This window comes from Dipodomys merriami, unplaced genomic scaffold, assembly GCF_024711535.1.
Source record: "Dipodomys merriami isolate MVZ:Mamm:240054 unplaced genomic scaffold, mDipMer1.0.p SCAF_25, whole genome shotgun sequence".
NCBI lineage: Eukaryota > Metazoa > Chordata > Mammalia > Rodentia > Heteromyidae > Dipodomys > Dipodomys merriami.
This window is the reverse complement of record NW_027203937.1, coordinates 18,249,109-18,266,951: the sequence shown is the minus strand read 5'-3', so window position 1 is coordinate 18,266,951 and position 17,843 is coordinate 18,249,109. Positions and strand designations below refer to the sequence as shown.

General features: G+C 45.3%; 1 protein-coding gene across 2 annotated transcripts; it reads right to left on the bottom strand.

The window, feature by feature from the left end:
- Window positions 1-559: 559 nt before the first annotated feature.
- Anapc15 (anaphase promoting complex subunit 15) lies at window positions 560-3,802 on the bottom strand. Of its 2 annotated transcripts, XM_070035110.1 has the most exons (6): window positions 3,688-3,802; window positions 2,451-2,535; window positions 2,205-2,334; window positions 1,489-1,548; window positions 1,041-1,178; window positions 560-907 (listed from the first exon to the last, which is right to left on the bottom strand). In XM_070035110.1, exons 2-6 carry the CDS (start codon window positions 2,474-2,476, stop codon window positions 860-862), a joined length of 402 nt encoding a protein of 133 aa, XP_069891211.1. In that variant the 5' UTR covers window positions 2,477-2,535; window positions 3,688-3,802; the 3' UTR covers window positions 560-859. The 2 variants fall into 2 exon arrangements, with proteins under 2 accessions (XP_069891211.1, XP_069891213.1); XM_070035112.1 differs by lacking the exon at window positions 3,688-3,802 and having other exon boundaries at window positions 2,205-2,329; window positions 2,451-2,533.
- Between the last annotated feature and the right edge of the window lie 14,041 nt (window positions 3,803-17,843).

Below are 17,843 nucleotides of genomic sequence, written 5' to 3'. Positions count from 1 at the left end.
ACAGTGCCACTTCTGGCTTTTTCTGTTTATGTGGTATCAAACCCAGGGCTTCGTGTATGGTAGGCAAGCACTCTACCACTAAGACACATCCCAGCCCTGAGGTATCAATCTTATCAGGCTGTTTAGTCCTCCTGACTTCCTCCTTCTAGATCAAGCCATGGACTGCAGGATGCTTGAGCTCCCAACCCACCTCTATCAATAATTTGCTTGGTGATACCATAGGAGTCTCCTGCCTTGCTCTGAGATTTAATTTACTATCTTCACACAGGACCCCTAGCTCTAGGCCTTAGAAAGCCTCCCCTCCTCAGCCCATCCATTTTGGGCAGGATCATAGGAAACAGCAGACAATGAAAAAAGAACCAAACATGCAGGAATAGCTGGGTAAAAACTGGACCAAAGGAAATGGTACAGGAGCCTAGACTTAGGCTCCCCAACCAGAGTCCACCTGACCCATTAGATTTGCTTGCTATCCCTTCAACACCACCTACCCAATGCCCAAGGAAGATGTGGATTCCTTGGGACACCACCAACAAATAGGGAATAGACATGGGGGGAAAAATCAGTCCTGTGTCTTTATTAAAGAGGGCTAATAAGGAGCAAGACCTGGCAACAAAGGGGTGAGGTACTGGCCAGGATGGTAGGGCAGAATGGGGCTCAGACTCTGGGGATTCAAGAGCAGAATGATGGCCTGGGAGGGGCCAAGGAGACCGAGACCAAGTCCTGGTAGCAGCTGAGGAAGTGACCAAAAGTGAGCCTTCAAGCACCAGGGCCATCAGATGGTTTTGTGGGTTGGAGCTGGAGGTGCACAGTAGGTTAGGCTGGCTTGCAATCTCCCTGAGGCCATCTTGCCTTGGTCTACCTAGATCATCCACTGGTCTTGATCTTGTTCATTGCCTTCCATGTCCACCTGGAGAGGAGGCTGGGTGTGGGTGGGAAGGGGCCTCAGCCAGCCTCAGCTCCAGATCCTGTCCCCAGATGGATCCAGAGTGTCTGTACCTTTTGGCTATCAGGGACAGGGGCACAGGTACACTCCCACCTACCTCATTGACCTCTCCATCATCAGGTGACTCATTATAGTCATTCATCTCATCCATATCCTGCATGTCCTCATCATCCTCTGAATCCTCTTCACTGTCTTCATCATCTTCATCATCCTCCTCTTCCTCATCATCATAGTGCTGATGGGGCAGGAGAGAGCCTGTAGGTGCCTCAGGGCTACCTGGACCAGTTTAAGAGCTGTCCCACTTCCAAGGGCCTTCTTCATTCTGACCCTGTCTTCATACGCCCCAAGTCTGGCAGGCTGGTAGGTGATCTGTAGGACCTTAGTAAGAGGCCAAATGCCCATTCCCTCCCTTAACCACTACTGTCTGGTCTTCACCCAGACTGGGAACCACAATTGCTCTGAGTCAGAGGCAGAACATTCAGAATTAGACCAGAACTCTGCTCTACCCGTCTCACACCAAGGCCCCACTTGCTGGAGCCACTCACCTCTGAGGCTGGCTTGCCAATAGGTACCAGGTTGTTGTCTTTCTCTGCAATGCTTTGGAGCTGTGGGCAAGAGATAGGGGAGAGCAGGACCAAAGCAGAACAGTCAGAAGCATGGAATTGCCTCACTACGCCTCCACAAACAACCATAAGTGTTAGAAACTTTCTCTCAGTTCTCAGGACTAGTTGATTACTTACTTTCCTATTATCCACTGTTTATAAAATTGATTTAACTACATAAACTCTCTGGGCCTTGGTTTCTTCATATACTTATGGTAAGGACAAAATGAGAGATGTAGTCTAGAACACAGCATCTTTTAAGTCCTCAAAAGTAGTTAATCAAGCCCCACGACCAACAAAAAAAAAAAAGATGAAAAAAAAAAGTAATTACTAATAAACTTGGGCTTTAGGGAAAAGGTCTTGAGCTGAGTGTCAATACTTTACCTAGCCCAGAAGTCCCTAACAAATTAGGATATCACAAAGATGAGAAACACGGCCTCCGAATGACCCAGGCTGACTCCCTGGGCACAACTTTCTTTCAGAATAGGTCTCCAGAGTACAGCTGGGTCATGGGGCAGTGTGTGTGTGTGTGTGTGTGTGTGTGTGTGTGTGTGTGTGTGTCTGTGTGTGTGTGTGTGTGTCTGTGTATGTGTGTCTATGTCTGTGTGTCTGTATGTCTGTGTATCTGTATGTTTGTGCTGTGCTAAATCTTCACTCACCCAGGCCTGATGTTGCTGTTCCTGCTGCTGCAGCTCAGTTTCTTCCACACAGGGTCGATCCAGATTAAACCACAGTGTCTCAGTCACACGGGGGAAGAGTGAGGGGAACAAAGTGGACATGGCTCCTAGACTGAGGGGAAGGATCAAGTGAATGTGTTTGTTTTTATTTGGTTGTAATTTGACTTAGGGATGGGGTGGAGTGGAAGGTAGCAGACAAGCAGTCCTTCCATTTGGCATCAGACAGACCTGGATTTGAGTCCTTGCTCCACCATTTACTAGCTGCTTGACTTTGGCCAAGTCACTTAACCTCTCTGGGCCTCAGTTTCCTCATCTGTAAAATGGGGATAATAAACAATTATACCATCCTCAAAGTTATTCTAATAATTAAGTAAAAAAATGAATAAAGCTGTAGGCTGCTCAAGGAGGAAAGAGACTGGGAGCCAAGTGTAGAGATGGAATCCAGAATACAGACTGGCATTATAAAGTTACACACAATTAGAGGTAGCAGGGCTCTCCTGAAATTATGTTTAGGCCCTCCAAATCCTAAAGTTTACATATTGCTCCTTTGTGATCACCCATACCACACTCATTCAGTGATGAAAAAAAAAAGGATATGTTAACCATCTCTTTCATTAACCATGGTCAATTCTGTAGGGGTTGGGGAAGTGAGGTCTGCCCCAAGTACAAGCAGGGTTCAGTAAGACATTTTAGAAGGCATGGCCAAATGGATAAATGGAAGATTGAATGGATGAACTAACATATACGAGAACAAGTAAAATCAGCTTTTGTGGGCGTTAAGTTGCTGACCAAGAAGGTTCCAATCTGTGACCTTCAGCTCAACCGACAGGAAACAGAGAGGTTTTAGATCACACAGTGGATCAGGACTTAGAACTGGCGCAGGGGCGGGATCCAGGCAACGGCACTGGAGAAAGAAGCAAAGCAAGGATCTCTGTCTAGTCCAGCCTAATTCATTTGGTCGATCCAGGACCAGCGGCGGCCGCAAAACGGCCAAATCTTCCCAGCCTGGGTAACAGGCGCAATAGCGCCTACCCTCACAACCTCGAGGAAATGACAGGCCCGACAGCTTTCATCCTAAAACCCAACCCACTTCCCTAAAGCCACCGCCTATTCTTTGCTCATTATGATAATGACTGTGAGGTTGACCAACGGGAAGAAGGCGGGGGCGGGACTCGCACAGGAATTTGTCCTTATACAGTTGCTAATCGTGAATGGGCGGGATCTAGATAGAGCCAATTAGGTGAAAGAAATGCTGGGTGACAGAAAGTGACACCAATGAATGACGGGTCTTGTGTGATGGGGTGGGGCTTCGTCTCGAGGAAGCGGCCAATGAGCAGGAGCACGTTAAGGGCAAAGGAGTCTTAACATGGAGCTCTAAAGAGGCGAGTCAAAGAAACTAGTTTTCTCTGGGGGAAGGAAAAAAGAAAGGGGAAGGAGATCCCCCCAGCCTTGCTTCTGTACTTACCGCGCCGGGAGGCGGCAGCCGGCGGCGACCCGGAAGCGCTTCACCTGTTCCGAGCGGAAGAACCCACCAGAATCCGGGACCCACCAAACGCATGCGTCCTACGTCTCCTTTTGTTTCCCGCTCCCGCCCACATGACCGGACGTGACGTCAAGTACCTAGCTACTTGGGGAAGGAAATTTGTCGCGACTACCTATTGGCCCCGCCTTGAATCTCAGCCAATCGGCCTCTCCATCCGGGCTTCTCAGCGCTCGATTTAACCCCGCCCTTCCACCGCAATGCGCGCGCTAATGCTTTAAAAAATGTATGGGGTGTCGGGGGCTCATGCCTGTAGCCTGAGATACTCAGGCAGAGACCTGAGGATCGAGGTTCGATGCCAGTCCACAGAGAAAAGGCCTTTTGAGACTCTTGATCACATCACCAAAGAAGTGGGGCTGTGGCTAAAGTGGTAGAGTGCCAGCGTTGAGCACAAAAAACTCAGGGACAATGCCCAGGCCCTGAGTTCAAGCCCCAGGACCGGCTCTAACATAAACTAACAATGATAACTTATTTATTTATTGTCGGCCGTGGGGTTTGAACTCTGGGCCTAGGCGCTGTCCCTGAGCTCTTCAGCTCAAGGTGAGCGCTCTACCACTTGAGCCACAGTGCTTTTTTTCTGTTTTTCTGGTGGTTAATTGGAGATCTGTTTCACAGACTTAACTGCCCAGGCTGGCTTTGAACCGCGATCCTCAGATCTCAGCCTCCTGAGTAAGATTACAGACATGAGCCACTGGCCTTCGGCTAACGATGATAACTTAAAAAGGCTGCTACCAACCTTTCTTGTAAATGTTCTGTCTTGTCCCAGGAATATTTGCTCCAAAATCACCCTGTCCTGTCTGTCGCCTTTCAGACTTTGCTTCTCTTTTATTTTTATTGTTTATGTGGTACTGAGGGATCTAACCTAGGGCCTCATGCATGCTAGACAAGCACTACCACAAAGCCATATTCCTAGCCCCTATTCCCAGTTTTTCTCTTTCGAGCACATTTTTCCTGATTCTCCTCCCTCCCCCCCCCCCGTGTGTGTGTGTGTGTGTGTGTGTGTGTGTGTGTGTGTGTGTACTTTTTTTTTTTTTTGCTGGTCTTGGGGCTTGAACTCGGCCTGGGCACTGTCCCTGAGCACACTGTCTCTGAGCCACAGTGCCATTTCTGGCTTTTTCTGCTTATGTGGTACTGAGAAATCAAACCCAAGGCTTCATGCATGGTACTCGATATTGAACCTAGTAATTTCCACATGGTAAGCATGAGCTACTTTCCCAGCCCATACTCATTTTTTTATGTATGCCTTGAACAAAAACAAATTATACACACACATACATATATGTACAGTATATTCCAAGTATATTCCTTCAGTATAGTCTAAGCTCTGCTGCAAGTTGGGGATGAATCTATAAACACTGTCCACAGTTCACAAAGACCCCAAAATTTCATAAGGGAAGCCAAATCCTGCAGACCCTGTGTGGACTCATTGGGTGATTAGGGTTGCCTGTCCAGTTCTGACATCAGAGATTATGTACAGGCTTGAGGAACTAGTCGGTCTCAGACACAGTATTCTGATGCTTGGAGAACTCAGTTGCCCTCTTTATAGACTTGGAACAAGTCAGGTCAGCCTGTTTACTTCTTCCACTCCTTCTATTGATGTCTGTTCTTGCCTCTAACACAGATTTTCCTTCCAAAATCCCCATGCCTTCTAGTAAAAGAAGTTTTTCAATCAACTACTGCAAAACTCTACTAAGCCCTTTTCAGGGCCAGCAACCACCCACTGTTCTACTTCTGTCCAGACCAGAGATGTTTAAACTGTAGCCAGTCCTCTGCACTCAGTTTCTTAACTGGCAGCATAATCTGCCTAGCTTTCCTTCTATCCTAAATTATTGTGAGGACTGGATGAAGTAACAACTGCCCAAGAAGTATACTGTGTACTTTGATTATGTTGCCAAGCAGCTCTGCTTATTCATTTTTTATTAAATATTATTACTTGTTGGCCATCTCTACCCTTTTTATTCATTCATTTAAAAAATAAAGAGTGTTTATATATGTGTATCTATCTGTCATTATTCAAGTAATGGATAGTGCCTAATGAACCCAAAATGAACAAGTCCCTCTCATGCAGCTTCTGTTCTAATAAAATAAATAATAAAGGAAAATATAATTTTACGAATATTACCATGAATATTGAGGAGAAAAACCAGAAGTAGTAATAAAATATTGGTAGGAAAGTGTTTTAGATGGAGAGTCAAAGAAGACATTGGGAAAATAAATTTTCTATTAGATACATTCGTTGTGGGTGGGGTTTCATTGTGACATTTCCATACATATAAACAATGTATTCCTATCAACATTACCACTATCACTCTATCCATTTTTCCCTTCAAACAATTTTAGCAGGTTGCATTGTTCTGCTTTCATACATACAAACTACTCCATATTCATCCTTATTCATTCTCTTTATTAGCTCTCTTCTCCCTCTGGTGCCCCTCCATAACACCCTATTTTACTTCCCTGTCATTCTTTTTTTCTTTTTCTCAGTGTGCGTTGTCAAGGAATTTAACTTTTTTTTCCCAGTCTTGGGACTTGAACTCAGGGCCTGGGTACCGCTCCTGACCTTCTTTTTTGTTCAAGGTTACCACTCTACCACTTGAGCCACAGCACAACTTCAGGCTTTTTCTGTTGTGATACTGAGGAATCAAACCAAGGGCTTCATGCATGCTAGGCAAGCACTCTACCACTGAGCCACATTCCCAGCCTTCATTAGCTTTTTGTTGTGACCAACACACGTACACACACACACACACACACACACACACACACACACACACACACACACACACGGTTAAAATGTGTTTGTGACTTTAACTGAGTATCATTATCTCACAACCCTGAAATTTATTTAATCAATCTCAATAAAAAATTATTAAAGAAAAGAATAACCCACTTTTTTGCTTTCCCAACCCCCTATTAATCAACAGCTTTCACTGAGATTTATTTTATTTTATTTCAGTCTTGGGGGTTAATAGGCCTTCAGCACTGTCCTGAACTTTTTTTGCTCAAAGCTAGTCTTCTAGCATTTGAGCCACAGCTCTACTTCCAGCTTTGTTGATGGTTAATTAGAGATAAGAATCTCATGGGCTTTTCTGCCCTAGCTGGTTTCAAACTGTGATCTTCAGAGGTCAGGTTCCTGAGTAGCTAGGATTACTGCCATGAGCCAGCCACCAGCACTTAGCCTCATTGAAATTCTTTTTTTTTTTTTAATGTGAAAATACCATACAGAGTAGTTACAGTTACATGGGTAAGATAATGAGTACATTTCTTTTTTTTTTTTTTTTTTTTTTTTTTGGGTCCAGTCGTGGGCCTGAACTCTGGGCCTGGGCGCTGTCCCTCAGCTCTTCAGCTCAAGGCTAGCACTCTACCATTTGAGCTACAGTGCCACTTCCGGCTTTTTTCTTTTTTGCTTATGTGGTGCTGAGGAATCGAACCCAGGGCCTCATGGATGCAAGGCAAGCACTCTACCACTGAGCCACCTTCCCAGCCCATGAGTACATTTCTTATCAAGCATTGTAGCCTCCTCCTTTGTTTCCCCTTCCCATCCCTTCCCATCTCACCCCAAAGTCGTATAGTTCTTTTTTCGACATAATGACTTGTACATCTCATTGTTGCAATGGGTCCACCTGTATCCCTATTTAAACGATTTGTTTTTTCCCTTCCCTTCCACAAATTATACCAACATCAAATACAGTGAAAGCAGGGGTTATACCGTGGGGGAGGGACATACAAAGCAACAAAGAAATCATCTTATAAATATATTAGAAACAATCACATGAAAGAAAAAACATTTGAATACTTATCTTGGGGTTCATTTCACCTAACATCAACTTATCTGACCTTTTCTGCTTGTCTCAGACATATACTAGTTATTGCAAATAAGGGAAACCATGGGGCCTATGTTTCTTTGGACCTGGCTTATTTCACTTAATATAATTTTTCCAAGTCTTTCCATTTCCTAACAAATGGGGCAATGTCATTCTTTCCAATGGAGGCATAGAATTCCATTGTGTATATACACCACATTTTCTTGATGCATTCATCTACTGAGGGGCATCTGTGTTGGTTCCATATCTTTTTTTTTTTTTTTTTTTTTTGGGTCTAGTGGTGGGGCTTGAACTCTGGGCCTGGGTGCTGTCCCTCAGCTCTTCAGCTCAAGGCTAGCGCCCTATCTCTTGAGCTAAAGCACCACTTCCAGCTTTTTCTGCTTATGTGGTGCTGAGGAATTGAACTCAGGGCCTCATACATGCAAGGCAAGCACTCTACCACTGAGCCACCTTCCCAGCCTGGTTCCATATCTTATCTCTGGTAAATAATGCTGCGCTAAACATAGTTGTGCTGGTAGCTTTAGTATGGTCTTGTTTGTGATCATTTAGGTAAATGCCCAAAAGTGGGTCATAGGGGAGCTCTATGTGGAGTCTTTTGAGGAACCTCCATACTACTTTCCAAAGTGGTTGAACAAGTTTACACTCCCACCAACAATGCAGTAAGATTCCCTTTCTGTCTACATCCCCTCCAACATCTTTTGTTATTAGAGTTCTTGATTATAGCCATTCTAACTGGGGTGAGGTGGTATCTCAATGTTGTTTTGATTTTCATTTCTTTTATGGCTAGGGAGGTTGAGCATTTCTGAAATTCTTTTTTTTTTTTTTTTTTTTTTTTTTGTCAGTGGTGGGGGCTGAACTCTAGGCCTGGGCATTGCCCCTCAGCTCTTTAGCTCAAGGGTAGTGCTCTACCACTTGAGTCACAGCACCACTTCCATTTTTTTCTACTTATGTGGTGCTGAGGAATCGAACCCTGGGCCTCATGCATGCAAGGCAAGCATTCTACCACCAAGCCACTTTCCCAGCTCATCACTGAAATTCTTTATGCCATCATCATACATACCATACATGCACTTTAGGGGAAGGTAACTTTTATTATTTATTTTATTATTTATTTTTTTTTTTATTTTTATTTTTTGGGTCCAGTCGTGGGTCCTGAACTCTGGGCCTGGACACTGTCCCTCAGCTCTTCAGCTCAAGGCTAGCTCTCTACTACTTGAGCCATAGCGCCACTTCCGGCTTTTTTCTTTTTTGCTTATGTGGTGCTGAGGAATCGAACCCAGGGCCTCAGGCATGCAAGGCAAGCGCTCTACCACTGAGCCACCTTCCCAGCCCCAGGGGAAGGTAACTTTTGAGTGAAGGTCTGAAGGAAGAAAGAGGTCTTCTGATATCTGGGAAGAATATTTCAGAGAGAACAAGTATGAAGGGGGTAGAATAATTGGAGCATAGTATTCTGTGTAGATAATAGTAAATGAGGATGGAGGGGTGAGTCAATAGATACAATTTTGCAAGTCATCATAAGGGATTTGTCTTTAATTTGTGAAGGAGTGAGAGCAGAGGATCCACTCTTTAGATTACAAAGAGTTATTCTGTTCTATACAGAATAAACAAAGGGGGTAGGAATGTGGTTTAGTGGTAGAGAACTTGCTTAGCATGCATGAGGAACTGGGTTCAATTCCTTGGTACCACATAAACAAACCTAAAATAGAATAAATAAATAATTTTAAAAAAGAATAAGGAAGAAAACATTATGACAATGGTATGAAGACCAGTTAGAAGCTTAATATCTGGAAATAAAGCCCAGTGCTGGTGACTGATGCCTATAATCCTAGCTACTCAGGAGGCTGAGATCTGAGGATCTCAGTTCAAAGCCAGCCCTCACAGGAAAGTCCGTGGACTGTTTTCTTCAATAAACTACTCTGAAAAAGCCAGGAGTGGTGCTGTGGCTCAAGTGGTATGGTAGAGTGCTAACCTTGAACAAAATAAGCTCAGGGACAGCACTCAGGCCCTCAGTGCCCAGCACACACGCACACACACACACACACACACACACACACACACACACACACACACACAAGGTAATCTAGTAGTGAGAAGTGGTTGAACTCTGTATTTAGGAGGTTTGCTGACAGACTTTATGAATATAATGTCAGGAGGAAGAAATAAACCAAGATATTTGACCTGAAAAACAGGAAGATAATGCTGCTACCTTTTTTTTTTTTTTTTTCCAATCTTGGGGCTTGAACTCAGGTCCTGGGCACTATCCCTGAGCTTCCTTTTTGCTCAAGGCTAGTACTTTATCACTTGATCCAGACCACCTCTTCTGGCTTTTTCTGTGTATGTGGTACTTAGGAATTGTACCCAGGGCTTTATGCGTGCTAGGCAAGCACTCTACCACTAAGCCATATTCTGAACCCCATATGGTGCTATTTTTTTTTGAGCTGGAAGACATTGTGTGAGCTAGCTGGGTGTGCTGAGTTTGAGAAGCCCATTAGATTGTTTGTTGGAAGGGCAAACAGACCTATGGAGCCAGGCCTATGAACTGTGAGAACTGGCCTATGTCTGTCACCTTGGGGACATAGTACTTATTAAAGCCATGAGACTGGGTAAGATAACCAAAGGAGTGAGTGTAGATGGAAAATAGTTAACTCCAATACTAAGAACTGGAGGAAGAGCTAGGTGCCCATGGCTCATGCCTATAATCCTGTGATCTGAGGATCACAGTCCTAAGCCAGCCAGAGCAGGAAATTCAGTGAGACACTTATCTCCATTTAACCACCAGAAAGACAGAAGTGGCACTGTGGCTCAAGTGGTAAAGTGATAGCCTTGAACAAAAGACGCTCAGGGACAATATCTAGGTCCTGAGTTCAAGCCCCGGGACTGGCAAAAAAAAAAAAAAAAAGCCATAACAAGTAGAGGGCTAAACAAGATGGAAGCCAAGGGGCTGGGAAGGAGGCTCAGTGGTAGAGCGCTTGCCTTGCATGCATGAGGCCCTGGGTTCAATTCCTCAGCACCACATGAGCAGAAAAGGTCAGAAGTGGTACTTTTGGCTCAGGTGGTAGAGTGATAGCCTTGAGCTGAAGAGCTGAGGACAGTGTCCAGGCCCAGAGTTCTGGCCCTATGACTGGCAAAAAAAAAAAAAAAAAAAAAGATGGAAACCAAGTAAAGACCTACTGTACTCCAGTTCTGTGTAAAATTGTGTTTTTGTTTGTTTCTCCAGCAGACTTTAAGCTTCTTAGGGCAAAGACTAGATGATTTTTTTTTTTTTTTGGTCAGTTGTGGGGCTTGAACTCTGGGCTTGGGTGCTGTCCTTGTGCTCTTCAGCTCAAGGCGAGCACTCTACCACTTGAGCCACAGCACCACTTCCGGTTTTCTAGTGGTTTATTGGAGATATAAGAGTCTCACGGACTTTACTGCCAGGGCTGGCTTTGAACCTTGATCTTCAGATCTCAGCCTCCTGAGCAGCTAGGATTATAGGCGTGAGCCACCAGCGCCTGGCTGATTTTTTTTTTTTTTTTTTTTTTTTTTTTTTTTTTTGCCAGTCCTGGGGCCTGAGCCTGTCCCTGAGCTTCTTTTGCTCGAGGCTAGCACTCTACCACTTGAGCCACAGAGGCACTTCTGGCTTTTTCTGTGTATGTGGTGCTAAGGAATCAAACCCAGGGCTTCATGCATGCTAGGCAAGCACTCTACCACTGAGCCACCTTCCCAGCCCCAAGCTTATACTTTTGTTCTAGAGAAGAAAACACCTGCAGGGGTGGCTCACGCCTGTAATCCTAGCTACTCAGGAGGCTGAAATCTGAGGATCTCAGTTCAAAGCCAGCCCAGGCAAGAAAGTCCATGAGACTCTTATCTCCAATAAAACCACTAGAAAAAAAAAAACCAGAAGGGGTGCTATGGTAGTAGAGCGCTCACCTTGAGCTGAAGAGCACAGGGACAGCACCCAAGCCCATAGTTCAAGATCCATGACTGACAAAAAGAAAGAAAGATTTGAGTGAATCTTGAGGGATGGATGGGAGATAAGCCTACCAGTAGCAAGTGGAAGAAGGGAGTGTACCAGACGCTGACTCCATTCAAAGGAAAGGAGTGACAAGGCAATTATATGTTGAGAGACCAATGAGAATACATTGGGCATTTGGGCAGAAAATGATACATGGAGGATGAGAAATAATGTTAAGATATTAGAGGGCTCAGAGAAGGGTCTAAGTGGTACTGACATCAATGGATGGAATAGGAGCTCAGTGCCGTGTGTGTGTGTGTGTGTGTGTGTGTGTGTGTGTGTGTGTGTGTGTGTGTTACTAGGAGTTGAAGTATGACCTTGTAGTCTACTACTCAAGCTACACTCCTGGTTCCTGAATCATATCTTTTTTTTTTTTTTGGTCGGTCGTGGGGCTTGAACTCTGGGCCTGGGGGCTGTCCCTCAGCTCTTCAGCTCAAAGCGAGCGCTCTACCACTTGAGCTACAGCGCCACTTCCGGTTTTCTGGTGGTTTATTGGAGATAGGAGTCTGACAGTCTCTCCTGCCCGGGCTGGCTTTGAACCGCGATCCTCAGATCTCAGCCTCCTGAGTAGCTAGGATTACAGGCGTGAGCCAACAGTGGTCGGTTTGAATCATATCTTGACTCTATTGCTGACTTGCCAAGGAAAGATTCCAGACAGGTCCCTCCCTCCTTCCTGGCTTGTATTGCTTTACTGTAACATTGTATGTCTCATGATTTGTTTTGTTTTGTTTTGACCATACTAGGGATTGAACTCAATACCTCACAGTTATTCTCAGCTTTTTTTGCTCATGACTGAGAAACATGCCTCCAGTCAAGCAGTTTACTGGTTAATTGGAGATGGAGTCTCACAGACTTTTCTGCCCAGGCTGGCTCTGAACTTCAATACTCAGATCTCAATCTCCTGAATAGTTAGAATTACAAGCATGAGCCACTAACGCCTTGTTTATCTCTCCAGTTCTGATGTGCCTCCCTAGAAGAGATTGTGTGTGTGTGTGTGTGTGTGCGCGCGCGCGCATGTGTGTGGGTGTGGTCGTGGTTCTTGAACTCTGGGCCTGGGCACTGTCCCTGAGCTCTTCAGCTCAAGGCTAAAACTCTACCACTTGAGCCACAATGCCACTACCAGTTTTCTGGTGGTTAATTGAAGATAAGATAAGCCCTTGCCTGGGCTGGTTTTGAACTGTGATCCTCAGATCTCAGCCCCCTGAGTTGCTAGGATTACAGGTGTGAGCCACGGGTACATAGCTTAGAAGAGATTTTTGAGGCCTGGCCTTTTCTGTCTAGAAATGTTACCTGTCCTATCTTTGTGTTTTACATAACCCAAGGCCTGAAAAGTTGGAAGCAGGGGCAGAGGAGGGATTTCCCGAACAGTCAGAAATAAATGCAGAACCCACAGACTATAGATGGAAACTCGTGATTTTATGTGAGGAATTTTCCAGGATCCAGGAATTCAGTTGTGTGGTATGGGCTTAAAGCTGGTGAAAACTGCTTTGAGTTCATTTGTCACATTATCTTTGAGAGTGTGGCTGTCCCTGCAGAGGACAGAGGCAAGTGTCACAGTTACCATCTTTCACATACAGAGAGATATTTGGTTTCTTTTTTCTTTTTTGCCAGTGCTCTGGGTGCTTGATCTGAGGGTCTGGTCACTGTCCCGGAGCTTCTTTTTGCTCAAGGCTAGCACTCTACCACTTGAGCCATAGCACCACTTCTGACTTTTTCTGTTTATGTGATACTGAGGAATTAAACCCAGGGCTTCATGCATGCTAGGCAAGCACTCTACCATTAAGCCACAGTCCCAGCCCAGTCTTTGGTTTCTAATAGGCTTTTCTGTCATGGTCTTCCCTTAGCCTCACCTAAGCCCTGGAATTCCAGCTCCCATTTGGCAGATGAAGAAGCTGAGCAGGGACATGGCTCATCTAAGCAAAAGCCACAATGTCACTGAAAGCATTATACACACCTTTGGTCCTCAGCTCCACCCAGACCTGAGCTCCTCCCAGCCCTGGAGTTCCCACTATACAATGGCCCCTCCCTCTCTCTGCCCAGACTCACCTGAGCTCCCACCTACCTCACTTCCTGCCCCAGAACCTCCTGCTACCTGGATAGGGACAGGTGCTCTGTACTCTCTCTGGGGAGAAATATGACTTCTCTAATAAACCTTGTAATAATCTTTCTCCTGTGCCTACTTGATGTGAAGGATCCCTTTGGTCACTATTTCCTGCACTAATTTCACAAAGCTTTTCTTCCTTCCTTCCTTCCTTCCTTCCTTCCTTCCTTCCTTCCTTCCTTCCTTCATTCCTTCCTTCCTTCCTTCCTGCCTGCCTGACTCCCTCCCTTCCTTCTTTCTTTATTCTCTCTCTTTTTTCTTTCCTCCCTCCCCCTTTTTTTTCTAGTGTGTGTATGTACGCATGCTTGCACACTGGTATTGTTCACTCTACCACTTGAGCAACAGCCTCACTTCTAGCTTTTGGCTGGTTGATTGGTGATAAGTCTCATAGACTTTCCTGCCAGAGAAGAGAAGGGCTCCCTAGAGATGAGACCTGCAGGATACAGAAGTCAGAAAAAGATACTCCAGAGAAGAGAGAAGGAGACCTGAAAGGATGTGATATGGCCTGGGCATGTGTGGCAGTGATTGAAGGCCTGCTGTGTGGTCACCGTGGTGGGGAGCACTGGGAAAGAAATAGGACAAGAGACAAAGACAGGGCTCTGCTATCAAATGATGACACACAACTTTGAAGGAGAAGGAGATGTTAAGAAAGCCTTCCTTGAGCTGAAGAGACTTCAGCTGGGCTTTAGCATGCTCTAGTTAGAGAGGAGGAAGAGATCTTCTAGCTGAGGAATTCCTGAGGGTCATGTGGCTGTGGGGGAATGAAGAGAATGCCCAAATAGGAAGGAGTTGGAGATCTCTACAGGTGGACAGGCCTAGAAGTGTAACAGCCAGGGTCACTTGACACCACATTTATTTTCATTTAGTAATTTATTTAGTTTTGTTCTGGTCCAGGGGTTTGAGCTCAGGGTCTGGTGTTGTCCCTGAGCTAACATCCTACCATTTGAGTCATAGCTTCACTTCTGGCTTTCTGGTGATGAATTGGAGATAAGAGTCTCATGGACTTTCCTGCCTGAGCTGGCTTGGAGCCAAGATCCTCAGATCTCGGCCTCCTGTGTAGCTAGGATTATAGGTGTGAGCCCTGGCACCTGGTTACTTCATATATTTTCAGCCATTGAGAACTCTCTGAGCCTGACTGAAATTTAAGATGGATGGATGAATTGGAAGGGATCTATGCTGATTCTCCTCTAATTCTCTAGAATGTGGGCCCCAGGAAGATGCTCTAGCCAGCCCCTATTTGCGTGGTGAGTTTGCATAGATTTGTTTAACACAGCTAAGCTTTCTATTTTTTTGGGGGGGGGGTGGGGGTTGAACTCTGGACTTGGGCGCTGTCCCTTAGCTCTTCAGCTCAAGGAGAGTGCTCTACCACTTGAGCCACAGCACCACTTCCAGTTTTCTAGTGGTTTATTGGAGATAAGAGTCTCATGGAGTTTCCTGCCCAGGCTGGCTTTGAACCTTGATCCTCAGATCTCAGCTTCCTGAGTAGCTAGGATTACAGGCATGAGCTACTGGCAACCAGCACACAGCTAAGCTTTCTTCATTTCTTTTAATCTTTTTTTTAAAACCAGTGTAGGGCTTCAATTCAGGGCCTGGGCACTGTCCCTGAGCTGCTTTTGCTCAAGGCTAGCACTCTACCACTTGAGCCAGAGAGCCACTTCCATTTATATGGTACTGAGGAATTGAACCCCGGGCTTCAGACATGCTAGGCAAGCACTCTACCCCTAAGCCACATTCCCAGCGCTAAGCTTTCTTCTGACCAAAGAAAAAAACAAACAAAATGTAAAAAGAGAGCCCCCCCACCCCTCACGAGGAAAGGGACTTTGTAGACAAAGATCATGGGAGGTATAGATTTTGGATTATCTAGGTGGGAAAATCCTTAAATCAGAGAATCTGGCCAGGGAGCACTGGTTCATACCTGCAATCCTACCTACTCAGAGACTGAGATCTGAGGAGAGTGGTTCAAAGCCAGCCTGGGAAGGAAAGTCTCTGACACTTTCATCTCCAATTAACTACCAAAAAAAGCCAGAAGTGGCAAATGGCTCAAGTGCTAAAATGCTAGCCTTAAGCAGAAATAATTAGCACTCAGAACCTGAGTTCAAGCTCTAGGACTGGCACCAAAAAGAAAAAAGGCCAGGTGCTAACAGCTGGTGAAGATATCATGCTAGGGGCTGGGAAGGTGGCTCAGTGGTAGAGCACTTGCCTTGCATGCCTGAGGCCCTGGGTTCAATTCCTCAGCACCACATAAGCAAAAAGAAAAAAGCCAGAAGTGGCACTGTGGCTCAAGCGGTAGAGCGCTAGCTTTGAGCTGAAGAGCTGAGGGACAGTGCCCAGGCCCAGAGTTCAGGCCCCACAACCGGACCCCCCCCCCAAAAAAAAAGATATCATGCTAAATAAAGTAAGCCAGTCACAAAGGACAAATACTTTGAAGATGGGCTCAGAGTTAAAACCATAGTAAAAAACTTTACCATAATAAAAAACTTAATGAACTCATAATAAAACCAGTTGTGGGGCTGGGAAGGTGGCTCAGTGGTAGAGCACTTGCCTTGCATGCATGAGACCCTGGGTTTGATTCCTCAGCACCACATAAGCAAAACAAACAAACAAACAAACAAAAAAACGGAAGTGGCGTTGTGGCTCAAGTGGCTCAAGTGGTAGATCGCTAGCCTTGAGCAAAAAGTTCAGGAACAGTGTCCAGGTCCTGAGTTCAAGCCCCAAGACTGGCATCAAAACAAAACAAAACTAAAAACATGAAGAGGTAAGTGCCAGTGGATTAGGCTCGCAATGGTGGTCAGAGATGGAAAATAGAATGTTGGTAGCCAGCAGCAGCAGCTCAGGGAAGAGCAGTGGGGAATTATAGAAAATTTCTGTTTGCGGGGGGCTGGGAAGGTGGCTCAGTGGTAGAGCGCTTGCCTTGCATGCATGAGGCCCTGGGTTCAATTCCTCAGCACCACATAAGCAAAAAGAAAAAAGCTGGAAGTGGTGCTGTGGCTCAAGTGGTAGAGCACTAGCCTTGAGCTGAAGAGCTGAGGGACAGAGCCCAGGCCCAGAGTTCAGGCCCTATGACCGGACCCCCCCCCAAAAAAAAAAAACAAAAAACAAGAAAGAAAAAATAAAATTTCTGTTTGCGATGATGGAAAAGCTTTGCAGACAGATAATACTGATGACTGCACAACACTGTGAATGTATTTAATAACCCCTGAACTCTGAATTTAAACATGAAGAGTGGGGATGGGGTGGTGGTGGCTTAAGTGGTAGAGCACTTCAGCCCAGAAAGCAAGAAATCCTGAGTTCAAACCCAGTACAAAAAAAAAAAAGTTGGTTGCCAGTAACTCACACCTGTAGCTCCTAGGTAATCAAGAGGCTGAGATCTGAGGATCACAGTTCAAAGCCAGACAAGGCAGGAAAGTCTGTGAGACTCTTATCTCCAATTAACCAGCAGGAAGTCAGAAGTGATGCTGTGGCTCTAAGTGGTAGAACTGTAGCTTTGAGTGAAAAAACTCAAGAACAGCACCCAGGCCCAGAGTTCAAGCCTCACAACCTGCACCCCCCCCCAAAAAAAAATAAAAAAGCTCAGGAACAGTGCCCAGTCTCTGAGTTAAAGCCCCAGGACTAGTATACATGCCACATGTGTGTGGGCACACAAACACATATACACAACACACACACACACACAATCATAAAAATGTAGTGTGTCACCAGGTGCCTGTAACTCATGCCTGTCATCCTAGCTACTCAGGAGGCTGAGATCTGAGGATTGTGGTTCAAAGCCAGCCCAGGCAGGAAAGTTCATGGTACTCTTATCTGCAATTAAACACCAAAAACCCTCCCAAAAAAGAAAAAACCTAGTGGAGCTGTGGCTCAAACTGTAGGGTACTAGCAGGCCCTGAGTTCAAGCCTAAGGACCAGCATAAATAAATAAGTAAGATAGATAAATAAATAAATAATAAAAGTTTTCAGCCCCAGGACTTTGGAATAATGCCATTTGCCCAGAATCCTCCTCCTCCCCCTCCTCCCCCTCCTCCTCCTCCTTTTCCTCTTCTTCCCTCCTTCTCCTCCTCTTCTTCTTCTTCTTCTTCTTCTTCTTCTTCTTCTTCTTCTTCTTCTTCTTCTTCTTCTTCTTCTTCTTCTTCTTCTTCTTCTTCTTCTTCTTCTTCTTCTTCTT